General features: G+C 37.5%; 1 protein-coding gene across 2 annotated transcripts in view; it reads left to right on the top strand.

The window, feature by feature from the left end:
• The first annotated feature begins 15 nt into the window (after nt 1–15).
• Nucleotides 16–13,304, top strand: part of LOC577033 (protein MCM10 homolog) — a 14,462-nt gene continuing 1,173 nt past the window's right edge. The window contains exons 1-17 of one of the 2 annotated variants that reach the window (XM_030972112.1): nt 16–320; nt 1,446–1,687; nt 2,064–2,240; nt 2,661–2,843; nt 3,477–3,873; nt 4,601–4,760; nt 5,575–5,745; nt 6,638–6,765; nt 7,404–7,484; nt 7,765–7,851; nt 8,567–8,767; nt 9,332–9,402; nt 9,764–10,207; nt 10,757–10,890; nt 11,516–11,629; nt 12,100–12,248; nt 12,892–12,934. In XM_030972112.1, the coding sequence (XP_030827972.1) occupies nt 1,459–1,687; nt 2,064–2,240; nt 2,661–2,843; nt 3,477–3,873; nt 4,601–4,760; nt 5,575–5,745; nt 6,638–6,765; nt 7,404–7,484; nt 7,765–7,851; nt 8,567–8,767; nt 9,332–9,402; nt 9,764–10,207; nt 10,757–10,890; nt 11,516–11,629; nt 12,100–12,248; nt 12,892–12,934 (2,769 nt within the window). In that variant the 5' untranslated portion in view covers nt 16–320; nt 1,446–1,458. Of the gene's footprint in view, nt 321–1,445; nt 1,688–2,063; nt 2,241–2,660; nt 2,844–3,476; nt 3,874–4,600; nt 4,761–5,574; nt 5,746–6,637; nt 6,766–7,403; nt 7,485–7,764; nt 7,852–8,566; nt 8,768–9,331; nt 9,403–9,763; nt 10,208–10,753; nt 10,891–11,515; nt 11,630–12,099; nt 12,249–12,891; nt 12,935–13,304 lie in introns of both variants that reach the window. The other variant, XM_030972111.1, reaches the window with a different exon arrangement.

The following is a 13,304-nucleotide window of genomic DNA, read 5'->3' as shown; positions in this document are numbered from 1 at the left end:
TGGGATATTACTAGTAAAAAGTAGTATAGCCTAGGCTACTGCATGCGTTCTGTGTCTGATTTAGTTGAAGAGGCTAGTAGGCCTATACCCTGTGGGATGTGTTTTACTTTTAGACTGAGCTGAGCCGAGACTGAGCACTGCACACCATGTTGTGTTGCAACATTGATGCCAAATCTAGTAGATCGACGTAGCGTAGCCACTGCACTAGTCACTACTGCACCGCCGTCGATCTACTAAGCTGAGCTGAATTGAGTGATACTGACACTGAGAGTCAGAGTGCAGTGCAGTTTTTGTCCGAGTGTGACTGTCAGTGATTGATAGTAAGTTCATACTCATAGTCATAGAGGGATGTTATAAATTTCTATAGATTTCTATTTATTGTACAAAAAACTATTTCTTAACCGGTAACGACCTAAAAAATGAATAAAAAAACTCAAAATAGACTATTTGAAACGCAAATGGTGCAAAATTTATGAAGACTGAAATGGCAGATTCTAGCTAGATCTCGTTAGAGCTGGAGCCAGTGGAGGCTGGTCTGAGAATGGGTATCGTCCGCATAAAATGCGTCCCACAAAATATTACGGATCATCCTTTTTTCAATTCTTCTGCAGGTTTTGGGTTTCTCATCCGCGTGATGGCGATGCGAAAAAAAGGATTCTGCATACTAAAATACCCCCTGTTCACCTACTTTCATGGGTTGCCGTCTTCCCAAGGATTTATCGCATTTAACGAAAGTCTCTGTACATAGACTAGTCAATGTAAAATGCATCAAGAAAATCATTGCAGAACCCGTTTTTCACATCACCAACGTGCGGATCGGAAATCAGAATCGTCAACGAAAATGTGGACAATCCTTGTTTTTGCAGACGCGTCTTTCTGCGTTTACAAAGACGATCCTCATTTGTGCGGATGATCAAAATTATTGGACCAGCGCCCCTACTGACAATAGAACAGAACAGAAATATATTATAATAAAAGTTGCATAAGCAGCCAGCCATTGGCATTGCTGCCCTGAAGCACCCGGATCTTCTTCTTCTTCCAGTATAGTACAGTCCGCCATTGGCGTATTATCGTACCTTGTGTTTGTCAAGTGCCGAGTGTACAGTGCAAGTAAAAAGGCTCTACAAGAATCTAATGGTCTACATGTATGTCATTCCTATGTTAGTCTCTCTGCAATACCATAATACAGTTGCTTTTAATTGGCTAACGTAACTGAAGGGATCAGCGATTTTAGTCGTTTGTATCCCTGAAGATTTTGAGTTTTCTTCTTCATTTTTCAGATTCGTATTAATATTTTTATACAATAAATAAAAATTCGTTCCATAAATTGTGACGTTTCAACTAGATCTTCTCCTTCTGCTCCTCTTTCATTCTCATCTTTCATTTCCTCTTCCTGTACTTCTCATTATCAATGTTATTATTATTATTATTATTTTTACTCACAGGTATTGGTAGAAAATGGCAGATGATGATTATGCAGATGATCTTGATGCGCTCACTTCACTCCTTGATGATGAAGATGATAAGAATCCATATGATAGTGGTGAACCTTTCTCAGTGAGGAGTCAACACTCACAAAAAGTGTCGCAAGCAGTCAAGAAACATGTCACCAGTCAAGACAAGAAAAAGAGATCTGTTGGATCCAGTCAGAGCAGTGATGAAGAAAAGTCAAAACAAGAGCTGATAGGTAAGTCATCTGTATCTTTTTGCAGTTGGGAATTTAGTTTGAGTGTTAAAAAGGGCAAAATTATGCCATGGTAAAAGACTTTATCTAAAAAAAAAAAAATCTTGATATAAATCTAAATCCAAATAATTCTGTACATATATACTTAAATATCTGTGCATATGTTGCTGAATCTTCATCTCCCACTATTTTTTTCTTTTATGTCTCTTTCTCTCTCCCCTTCTTATCTGTTCTTTCATTTGCTTTCCAATTCTCTCTCTCTCTCTCTCTCTCTCTCTCCCTTTCTTGCCTGTTTATTTCTCATTTTGCATATCTTCCTTTTAGTACAAGGGGTAAAGTGATAGAATTATTTGTGCATGTGTATATATTTTTTCTACAGATGAACTGCAAAAGTTGCGAGAGCAAATGGGTCAGATGCAGGGAGGTACGCCCCCTACCCCACAGAGCAGCCGTCCAAAGGAGAATTTTTCAGATTCACTGTTTGCAGACCAAACACCAAAGCAAAAGCAGAAGAAAGGTTCATCAGCTCATGCCAAGAAGGATGCTCATAGTACAAGTAAGTCTCTTTAAATATTTACACATTTTCATCTCAAGCAAGCAATGTCCAATCAGCATTCATATCCATTATCCATTTTTTTTAGCCAGCAGAGTATATACCATACTCATCTTGTTTGCATTATACCCATTGAATTGATATCTGTAAGTCAGACATTGCTTTATTAAAAATTACCTGGGCCTATATGTGAATCATAGATTATGTTATAGTTAAGTTCTTAAAAGATGGATTTTCAAACTCAACAATCATATTCTCCAATACCAGAACAGTCTTAGAGCTATGATTTTAAAGAGTCATAAGCTTGATTTTGTGATTTAGTTTGTCTTAGATAATTTTAATCAGAATGCTCTTCTTTGTTGTGAAATTGATGGTTTTATGTTGTTCTTTTGATCTTCAAATGTGCTTCATGTGCTGTTTTAGATGGTGATGACATAATTGATGATGATGAACTGACAGGCCTATTTGATGATGAGTTTGAGGATGAAGTTCAAGAGAAGAAAGATGACCCTAAAGCGACACCACATAAGGCGGAGTCACTCTTCAAGAAGAGCAACGTGCGTCATGCCCACACCCCTCAGATTACAACAGCTCCTCCCAAGAAAGGTTAGTGTCTTCAGTGCGATACCTCACCAAACCACAGCGCATCTCTGCATGTTTTAGTCTATTATCCTCCCAAATTCTTGTACATCTAGACAATATCTTTGATTAAAAAGAATATATGTCTCACCTAAATACAATTGATAAATTAGTAAATGAGTTTAACTGTTGTCGTTGAATTAGCATGTGCACGCCTGTAAAAGCGACTAGCTGGAATGCTCCCCAGGGAGTGGAGAATGTGCACTATAATAATGCAGACGAGTAATTGAATCCAGTGACCGGGGTAATAATAATACTTTAATCACTTTGGTCAGTCAATGGTAAAGCTCTATATCAGAAACTGTTATTAATAGTATTCCTAGAAATGGGTGCCTCTAGTAATGACTCGGATACAATTGATGATCACTGCCAAGAAAGATGTTCAATTTGCTCTCCCTCTCTCTCCCTCTCTTTTTCTCTCTCTCTCTCTCTCTCTCTCCCCCCCCCCCCCCCTCTCTCTCTCTCTCTCCCCCCCCCCCATCTCTCTCTCTCTCTCTCCCTCCCCCTCTCTCTCTCTCTCCCCCTCTCTTTCTCTCTCTCTCTCCCCTCTCTTTCTCTCTCTCTCTCTCTCCCTCTCTTTCTCTCCTACTCTATATACAGTGTCTCCCTACAAGTGCAATTTATGTGACCAAACATTCAACAACAAGCAAGCTATGACTGTGCATGAATTCAAGCACAAAGTATCCCGATATAGCTGTGAAGTTTGTGCGAAAAGCTTTACCAGCAAACTCCAACTAGAAACCCATCTCAGGACACACAAACCCTCGGGTATCCAACCCAAGTCCAGCAGTCCCCCTGAGCCCAATAGTCAGGCAGGGAGGAGTAGTGTTGGGACTAGTGAGACTGTGAGAAACTCTGGTGGTGCCATGAGCAGAGGTAGTGTTGGCGATAGAGGATCACAGAAGAGCATGCCACATCTTGGGTCAGGGTCAAAGCGGAAACCGATGAAAGAGGAAGAAGCGTGCGAGACAGAATACTTCTCAAGGATTAGAATCATGTAAGTTGTCTCTGTGAGCAAACTCCCAATATAATTTGTTTAAGGGGATTTTTTTCATTCATGTGATTTTCTCAACCTATTTACCTGTTAAAATTATATGGTCACCTTTAAAACATATTGGTAAACTTGCTCCATGATTCAAGACTTTTGTGAAGAATATGAAGTAAAGTTCTATTTCATTCAGGAATGCTTACATGAAATTGAAAGTTATCATGGGATGAAAAATGTAATCGCTCAAATTACTCACATATCATTATCTTGTCCTCAATGTGAATGAAGAAAAGCTGAGCCCAATGGAATTGCTAGATATATACAAGATATGATATTAATACCATTATGAACATTTGAAGCCCATCAAGTATGAAAGCAAAAGAAATTTCATTCCTGATAACGTTTTTGTTAGTTACAAAAAGAAACTGAAGAAAAGTATACAATCTCCATTTGGAATATAGAAGGGAAAATAATGGTTGTTATAATCAGGCCTGGTAATTACCTGATTCAAATCGGTTTCCAGATTTATTAATTCCCCCCCCCCCCCCCAAATTTTTTTAAAGATTTTTTTCCCCAATTTTCTTACTCAAAAGGGGGGGGGGGATGTTGTTAGATGCCATTTTTTTCCCCCTGAATCCTTTTTTTGTTTTTGTTAGTGCTCACTATCACCCCTGTATAGTTAATATCAATTTCTTTGATGTTCAAGTTTTCCTGTTTTATGTGGTTTGATGTCCAGAAATCCCCTGGTATCTTCAGCTACCATGAAGGAGAGGATGAAGGAACGTAAGATGATTCGGATGAGCATCTTAAATCACTACTCCAAGACGGGAGCATTGGAAGGAGACTGGGTGACGATGGGTGTCCTGATACGCAAGATTATGAGAACAGATGCAAAGGTATAGCATGATGTTTATAAGGGAGTTGGGCTTACTCGGCTCAAAGACAACTCGGCCCAGCTGCAAAAACAGTTAATTTTTTGCAGGTTTAGGGTTAGGATTAGGGTTAGGGTTAGGTTTAGGTTGAGGATCAGCATCAGGGTTAGGGTTAGAGTTAGGGTTAGGATAAAATGATAAAAACTGACCATTTTCGCAGCTGTGCCGAGTTGTCTTTGAGTCGAGTTAGCCCGGATTCGGTTATAAGTTCTTTGGTGATTCAGAATTACTGGGCCCCATTTCACAAAACTTGTCATCAACAACACATGACAGTCTTTGTTATAAGCTAGTGAAATCCCTGCTTCTAATTGGTTATCAGCAGATTTGTCACTGATTTTTGTCATTTGTCATTGAGAAAAGGCTTTGTTAAATGGGGTCCCTGATGTTTATCCCATGCATACTAATGGCAAGAATCATAATGACAAAGAAATGTTTTGATCCTATTCATATATTAAAAGCATCTTCACATAATCCTTTGCTTTTCATTCATGAACACATTTTTTTTTGAAGGGAAATGTAATGCGTTATAAGGAGGACCTTTACTTTGGCTTCAAAGGATAGTACAATAAGTTTGACAATATCTATGCTACTCAAAAACACAATAGATGTTGTTTTATGACAAATTTAGCCACAACATTATTGGATATCAATATTTTAATTGTCCTTTTTATATTTGGAATTTTGATGTACACATTTTCATTGGTTCGAGTGGCATTTAGGTATTTAGGTATCCATTTTGTTTGTTAAAAGTCAATTCTTCAACTGTTGGTTCCCCTAGGGTAAGGCGTTCAGCATCTGGACCTTAAATGACCTCTCTAGCATGGACGAGAATGTGACCCTCTTCCTGTTTGGTAAGATCCACGAGGAGCATTGGAAGACCGTTGAGGGCTCGGTGATTGGACTTCTCAATGCCTGCACCATGGAGAAAAGAGAAAATTCAAACTACAAGGTAGGTCTTTGCATAGTGACACCAATAGGTGACCATCTGAATAGCAAGACCACATGTCAATAAAAAAGATGTTTTGCTTGTTTCCCTTGAATATTTTTTTTGTAGGATTCTTCTTGTTGTAAGCACTTTAGGCCGCTCTGGGAAAAGCGCAGTATATAAATAATAATAATAATAAATAAATAATAAATGTAATAATATTATAGGGCTTAATACAAAATACCGTCTCTAAGTGCTTTACCGATATCATAACCCCAGTCATCGGATTCATTCACATACAATGTGCACCATCTCCACTCCCTGGGGAGTATTTCTACCATATGGTCACTGTGAGGGCATATGAAAATTACTTAAGCAAAGTTTCGTGTCATCTTACCCGGCCCACGTTTCTCTCCTGGGTATGGAGTGGCAAATGTAGATTGATGCCTTGCCAAAGGACATTAGTGCCGATTCGGGGATCAATCCCAAGACTTTTGAATGTCAAGTCAAGTGCTTAAATCACTCGACTTCAACACCTCCTAGTATTGGATAGTGATTTCGTTGACTGAGAGACTGCATTTCTTCTTTCCCCCGAGTGGTCCATGTATACGGCTTTCATTGTATATGTTGAATAGATGAATTACATGAAGATACTACATCATCATGCGAGTTCATGATGTGAAAATTATCGTAATGCACAATGTCATGTAGCAGGCACCTTCGTGGTAGACATAATTTCCATCAAAATCCCATCTCTGAACTTTTTCCTGTGGGCATCCAGCCTTTTTAAAATGTTGAGGGGCAAAATGAGGAGTGAATTTGAATAAAAGGATAAAAAAGGAAAACGTCAGTAATGAATTTAATGAAATTTTCTATATAAAAATGAGAACATTCCTATATATTTCAACTGTCCTAGGATTCTGACAATGTGCAGCTCCGTGTGGACAACCCTCAGAAGATTCTCCTCATGGGCAAGTCTAAGGACTTTGGGAGATGCAAATCAATGAAGAATGATGGTCAGCCGTGCTCCCAAATTATCAACACGTAAGAAGTTATTCTAACGAGTCATTTTCCTATTGCAGCAATCACAAATTTTCATGAAACAGATGTGTTAATACTAGCATTTTAACTAAATTCCTAATAGTAATCCTATGAATTGAAATTCTACTCCAGTTGATGTTTTGTATAAAGATCTTCATGAAAAATAAGTGTACACAATTTTTGGTTTCAGGTACTGTAAATTATCCGACTCTATGATCTGGCTTTATGACACTGAAGAGCATAGTATGTGCATGGAAATAAGGTTGATAATATCCCTCATAAGATGTGATATCTTTCAAGACTGATTATTATAAAAATTTGAGAATATTTACTCTTCCAAGTCAGCAAACAATAGAAATGGTGTGATTTCTAGGCTGAAATAGTAAATGAAAACATTCTGTATGCTCATCTTTTAGTTTGTTTTAAACATTCTTTAAAATGGCTGTTGAGTGATATTTGTTTTGTTTTTCTTTTGCTGGTGGGTTCTTCTTGCCTCTAGAAGCAAGGGTCAAGGCAAAAATCATAACTTTATAATAAACAGTAAATGGGAATTTAGTTAGTAACAAAGCCCCTTCCGTTCTAGATTACACTGAAAGAAAATGTCTTACTTCATCATTTCTGTTCATGTTTTATGCCCACAGGAGTGACTGCCAATACTGTGCATATCATGTCCAGGCGGAGTACAAGAAAGCAGGTTCTAAAAGAACAGACCTCAGCTCATCGTAAGTAATTATTTGTCATTATTATTTTTTTTTAATTGTTATCATCTCCTTTAATCTTTGTAAAACATTTAACCTTGACTTGGATATCTTGGACATATCCTACATTAGCATAGACCTGTCGCTGAATAGCATATATTACAGTGTATGTTTATAGATACAAATCTTTCTTTGATTGATTGATTGATTGATTGATTTTATTTATTCATTTTATATAACAATCGTTTGCACAATTAAAGTTACAGCTACCGTAACGGAGTATGTAATTTTTTTTTTGTTCCAGGTACTCTGGTATAACTCCAAAGTCTTTCATGAAGAAAATAAAAAAAGATAATGTGTTTTATGGAGGACAGAGCATGAGCATGCCGAGGTAAGATTTATATCCATTCTGTTTTTGCCCAAGAATGTGTCTCTTGTAAACAGATGATTGAATTCATGTGATTTTTTTTTACCTTCAAATTGTCTGGTCCCTTATAAATGTCCTGTCAGTAAAGACTATAAAGTCTAATGAATACGACCCAAAATTGAAAAAGAAAGAGAAAGAGAAAAAAGCGAAAGTAGGAAATTAATATTTTAAAAAAGGGCATTGTTGATTATAGTCAGTTCTTGACTGATTACCATTACAACAAACAAAAAACAAAAACAAAAAACTGATATGTTGCCAATTATTCAAAGAATCTCTGACCTAAGGAGCAACACCCTTCTGATCATGTTTGAAAACTTGCAAGAATCCAGCATATATATATATATCCATCACGACAGAAAAGGATCATTTTGCCCTTCATGCTGACCACTCGATGAGTGCAAGAATCAACCTCAATATTAAAATATTGTTTTTATGTAAAAACCTCTTTGATATATTCACTTTGAATTCAAATTACAAGTCAATTCCAAACCTGAGCAAACTTTTCATGCAACTGATGTCCCCGTAGGTATCATCGAGATAAAGTAGGAACATATTCTGATTTGTCATATATATTACTGTACAAATTTAAACACCTTATCTCTTGTTCAATTTTCTTCCTCCTTTCTATTCACCTGTCTGTCTATCTCCCTTATGTTTTTTTTTATGTGACACCCTGTAGCATGTGTGTCGTTGGTGGAGGGGTGAAGTCTCAGTCTAAGATTTCTAGTTTCAAGTCTAGCAAGCTGGACCTGAAGAGCCTTGGAGTAAAGGGTGCAGACAGCGTCATGGAGGAGGCCAAGACAAGTGTCCTGACCCTACTGGCCAAGGGTCAGAAGGAGGAAGACATGCTGGTCAAGGTGTCGGGAGCTACCAAAGAATTGTGAGTGACATTCAAACTTCAAGCTGAAAATATTTGCTTATCATTATTGTTATTTGTAATTAATCATTTTCATGTATCAGGCATAAATTTCTATTTATATCATTTTCATTTCTATTCTGCCCTATCTCTATTTCCTTCTTTCCTAAGCCCATAGGGACTTCCTTTGTGTTGGTGATATGCGCTATACAAGTAACGTTCATTATTATTATCATTATTATACATAAACTACCCCCCCCCCCCCTCTCCTTCTCGTCTGAAAGGAGAAGTAAGTTACAAAAAAGTGAAAGAAGTCATGTGAAGATTGTCACAAAAGTGTCACATGTTAAGGACTCATGTACACTCGGACTCATTTGTCGCAATGTTGATTTATATTTTAATTTCACATTACAAGTAATTCACATATTATCTTTATAAAATGCATATAAACACCTAAATATCTATCAGAATTATGTATTCATTTTTATTTATTTTTTCTTCTGGAGGCTATATTCTCACACAAATTTGTTTCATATATTTAGTCCTAATTTCGTTGACTATGATTACATCATTGTTTTGTTCATTCAGTACAAACTTGCTGAAAGCACCCTCTCCAGGAGCCCAGAATCTCGTGAGACACATGGTGAAAGTAGAGAAAAGTAAGTGATTCCTATAATCTTGGTATCTTTAATTAACTAGTTGAGTACTAAGCCCAGAATAACATCTATCCAACATATATCCAACATGTTAAGATTGGAAGTATTATTCTAAAGATGTTTGCAATTGCCTTTAGATTTCAGGCATATGTTACTGTTTCTTTTAATTCTGTATCATCTTTCTTAATTTCTAGCTGGGGATGTCTCAAACAGGCTGCTGATTGACTGATCTTAAAATTGATCAGATTAAGCAGAGTTCATGTAATTTTGAATACATATACATAATGACATTATCACCTTTCATTTTGATTTAATCAGTTGTTACTATTGGAGAAGTCATAAATTCTTATTATTCTGTTTTCAGCAAAGAAAAATGTTTCCACCATCTCTGCTGACAACCTCCTGAAGCAACACAAGCAGGAAATGGCTTCCAAGAAGGCTGCCAGGGCCCACACTCTTGGCAAGCCTTCTTCATCATCCTCAACACTGACCGAGAGTACCAGATTCAACGCTGCCACTCCACCCATCAATGCCGCACCCATGTTAGGGCGTGGTTGGAGTGAGGAAGGGGATATTGACCTCGGAGCAAGTCCGGTCAGGGCTACCCCACCCCGCGGCAATAAAAGGTCGGGTGCATCTACCTTGATCGCTAAGCAGAGGGCGCTAGAAGTGATCCACAAGAAGGGAGGGATTGCGAAAGAGGATCCCAACGCGGTGGGGATCAGAAAGAGGATGGATCAACGGAAGAAGGAAGCGGTGAAAAGGAGAGTGGAGGAAAATTGGAGGAAAGATGAGCATGATGCTGCTGGTAAATGTTATTAGTATTTGTTTGTACTGCATGTATCGCATGTGCATCTGTAGTAAGCTTGGAATGGCCACATTATATGTGCATGTCTCCTTATAAACTGTTTGTTGTTCTCGTCCTTGAGGAAAGAATCACTTGAAATGCATGATTCAGACTATATGAACTTCTTAAATCTATCTATTAAAGAGCATACTTTGTCATTTGCTGAGAACTTGAGATATATCAACATGTATGCCTTAAGATTTACTACTAATTGCTTGAATTTTCTTCCCTTCTTTTTATAAAAGTTTTTAGTAGGAAAGGCATTTGTATTACTTTGTTCTCTCTTTCTCTCTCTCTCTCTCTCTCTCTTTCTCTCTTTCTTCTTTTATCTCTCTCTTTTTCTTTCTCTTTCTCTCTCTCTCTTCCTTTCTATTTTTCTCTCTCTGTCTCTCTCACTAGTCTCATCCTCTTCTCCTTCCTTGATATAGCCCAAAGAAGTTAACATTTTGGAGAATTTGTATGATTAATGGTATGGACTAAATATTTATTGTTTTATCCCGTTTTCCGCAGAGGCGGACAGCTCCACTGGTTCTAGAGCTGCCAAGAAGAGGAAGACCTTCTTGGGTCAAGATGTAAAGATGAGCAAAGATGAGATGGATAAGATATTGAATGCAAAGTCCAGCCATGCTGGACTACTTGCTGAGGTGAGAAAGAAGGTCCACACTGCTCAAAGAAAAAAATAAACATGTTTTTAATTCTGTTGTAAACATATCTTATTGGTTTAAAAGAGGAATATTTGAGATATTTATAAACCTAGTGGTTTCATTGAGGGTGAGGAATGAACTGTTTGATATTTATCTCTCTTTCTCATTATGTTGATATGCTCAGGATTTAGCATTCTAGCTCATTTGCAGAAGCAGCGGGGACTCATTGTAGCTTGACTAAAATTTGTCTTGCTATTTTAATAAAATTGGATAGTTTTAATAGTTCTGTATCAATCTGATTGCTACTAGGTTTTTTTTAGATCAACGATTGTAGATTCATATTGCTAAAGAAACATATTGAGAGAATTCAGCCTTCACCGATGTTCTTCAGCCAAATTTCAGGACATGTTTCAGGACAAATTAAATAAGCTCCTGCCACATAATTCTCTGGTTCTGTCCTTCGGATATTTTTGATTTGCTTTAATTCTTCAGTATTCCAGTATTTGACATATGCAAGATTGATAAGATACTCTTGCTCTCTCTCTCTCTCTCTCTCTCTCTCTCTCTCTCACTCTGTGGATTCAATGAAGCTAACATCTGTTGCCGTTTTGTCTTTATATTTTAGTATGAAGCGGAGCTGATGGAGCGATACTTCAAGGAGATGGAGAAGAAGGAGGGTATTGAGAACAAGCTGGATTCTGTCAGAGAGTTGAAACGCAAAGTGGTCTCCTGCAAAGAGGTTAGATAGTTTATTGTGCATATAGTGCAGAATGATTTCAAAAGCTAATCAATGTGATGTTATTGATGTAATCAATTTGTTTTAGTAAAATTTCATATTAACATGCATAGATATGCAAATCTTAAATTGACTTTAAACAGTTTCAAGCTTGAATTACCATTCTCACACTATTTGTATTGTATTAAAGTGGTTGAAATTGTAATACATCCTCTTAACAATGAGGAGGTGCATAGCTCAGTCGGTAGAGCAGTGGTCGATGCACTAGTGCCCTTTGGTAAGTCATTAATCCTCATTAACAGGTCTCTCAGAGAGGACCTAAAGCCGCCGGTCCTCCGGTTGTTTAACAACAAGCATTTATGCTTTCTTAGCAGTCAGGTAAAATAACCACCACCACAACACCAAATCGTTTCAAGAGGCTTTTGCTTTGATCCGACTGAATTTGTAACATTTCTTTTTCCCCATTTCTGCAGTGCTCTTTCACATGGTTCTTCCCATCTGATCTGTGCAAGAAAGAAGGCCACTCACTTCACTGGCACGAGGCCAAGCAGAGGTTCTTCAATTGCAAGGATTGCAATTCTAGGACCATCGCCTTTGACAGGCTACCGACTAGAGCTTGCAGGTAGAGATATGACATCATGTATAAACTAAAAGTAAAAGCATTTATAGCCAGAAATGTGGGTACGGTACATTGGTTTTACCCCAGCTGTCTTGTCATTGTGTAAGATTATTGCAAAATGCAATCTAAATGAAGTCAGTTGTTATGGATGGAATGAAACCTTTGATAAAGGAATTTAGGAAGTGTTCGACCTCTCTTCATTGTCGCATGTTTTACATAGAACACTACGGTTCTTAGAGGCACCCATTCCATTTTTAGCACCATTTTTGTCCAAGAGATATAGCATTAGCAAACTGTGTGACTCTTGGCTGACAGGGCTTACCTTTTATTAATAGTAAAGAAGGTAGCATATTTCGAAATGCATGAAAGTTACAATGTGATTTCTTTCATTTTTTCCCTGTATTTTGTCTGTTCACGATTTATGTTGGTGGTGCTTTCTCAACTTTTTGGAACACCTTGTACAGGGAGCTTACAATCAGTCCATACCACCCAACTCTCAAAATACTTCATATAGAGTCAGAAAGGGTGTTAACTTTTCTGCTACATGATGTGAGCCAACACTCTTCTGGCAATGAGCATATGACTTTTTTATATGTTTGCCTGCAACCAAAATGAACTCTTCTCTCACCCGTCTCTTCAATTTCAGATCTTGTGGCAGTACAAGCTATGAGAGGACTAGCATGCTCAAGGTAAGTCTGATTTTCAAGGCTTTCATTTTCTTATTGGCTACAATCCTTTTTGACTGTAAGAGGAGGATGGGCTTATAGTACAACTAGAAATGAGTCTGTTATCGTTTGGGTGACCATTTACAGGAATGCAAATTGTCGGGATGAAGAGGAAACACACTGATGCAGTTCATCTTTTGAAAAAGATTTTGTTTGCATTATTTTCTTCTCCAGAATGTAAATTTCTGAAAATCCTCTAAGGGTTGACAAAAATGAACTAAACACAGATGAGAAAATACGTACTGGTATGATTTGTTTTTCATCTCCATATAACAGCCAGTTAAGATTGTATCTGGACATTAAGTGATTGATATCAAAAGAAATGTTGATGGAA

This window comes from Strongylocentrotus purpuratus, unplaced genomic scaffold (assembly GCF_000002235.5).
Source record: "Strongylocentrotus purpuratus isolate Spur 01 unplaced genomic scaffold, Spur_5.0 spur5_scaffold_6, whole genome shotgun sequence".
NCBI classification, from domain to species: domain Eukaryota; kingdom Metazoa; phylum Echinodermata; class Echinoidea; order Camarodonta; family Strongylocentrotidae; genus Strongylocentrotus; species Strongylocentrotus purpuratus.
Note: the sequence above shows the minus strand (reverse complement) of the source record. Positions and strands in the feature narration are given on the sequence as shown.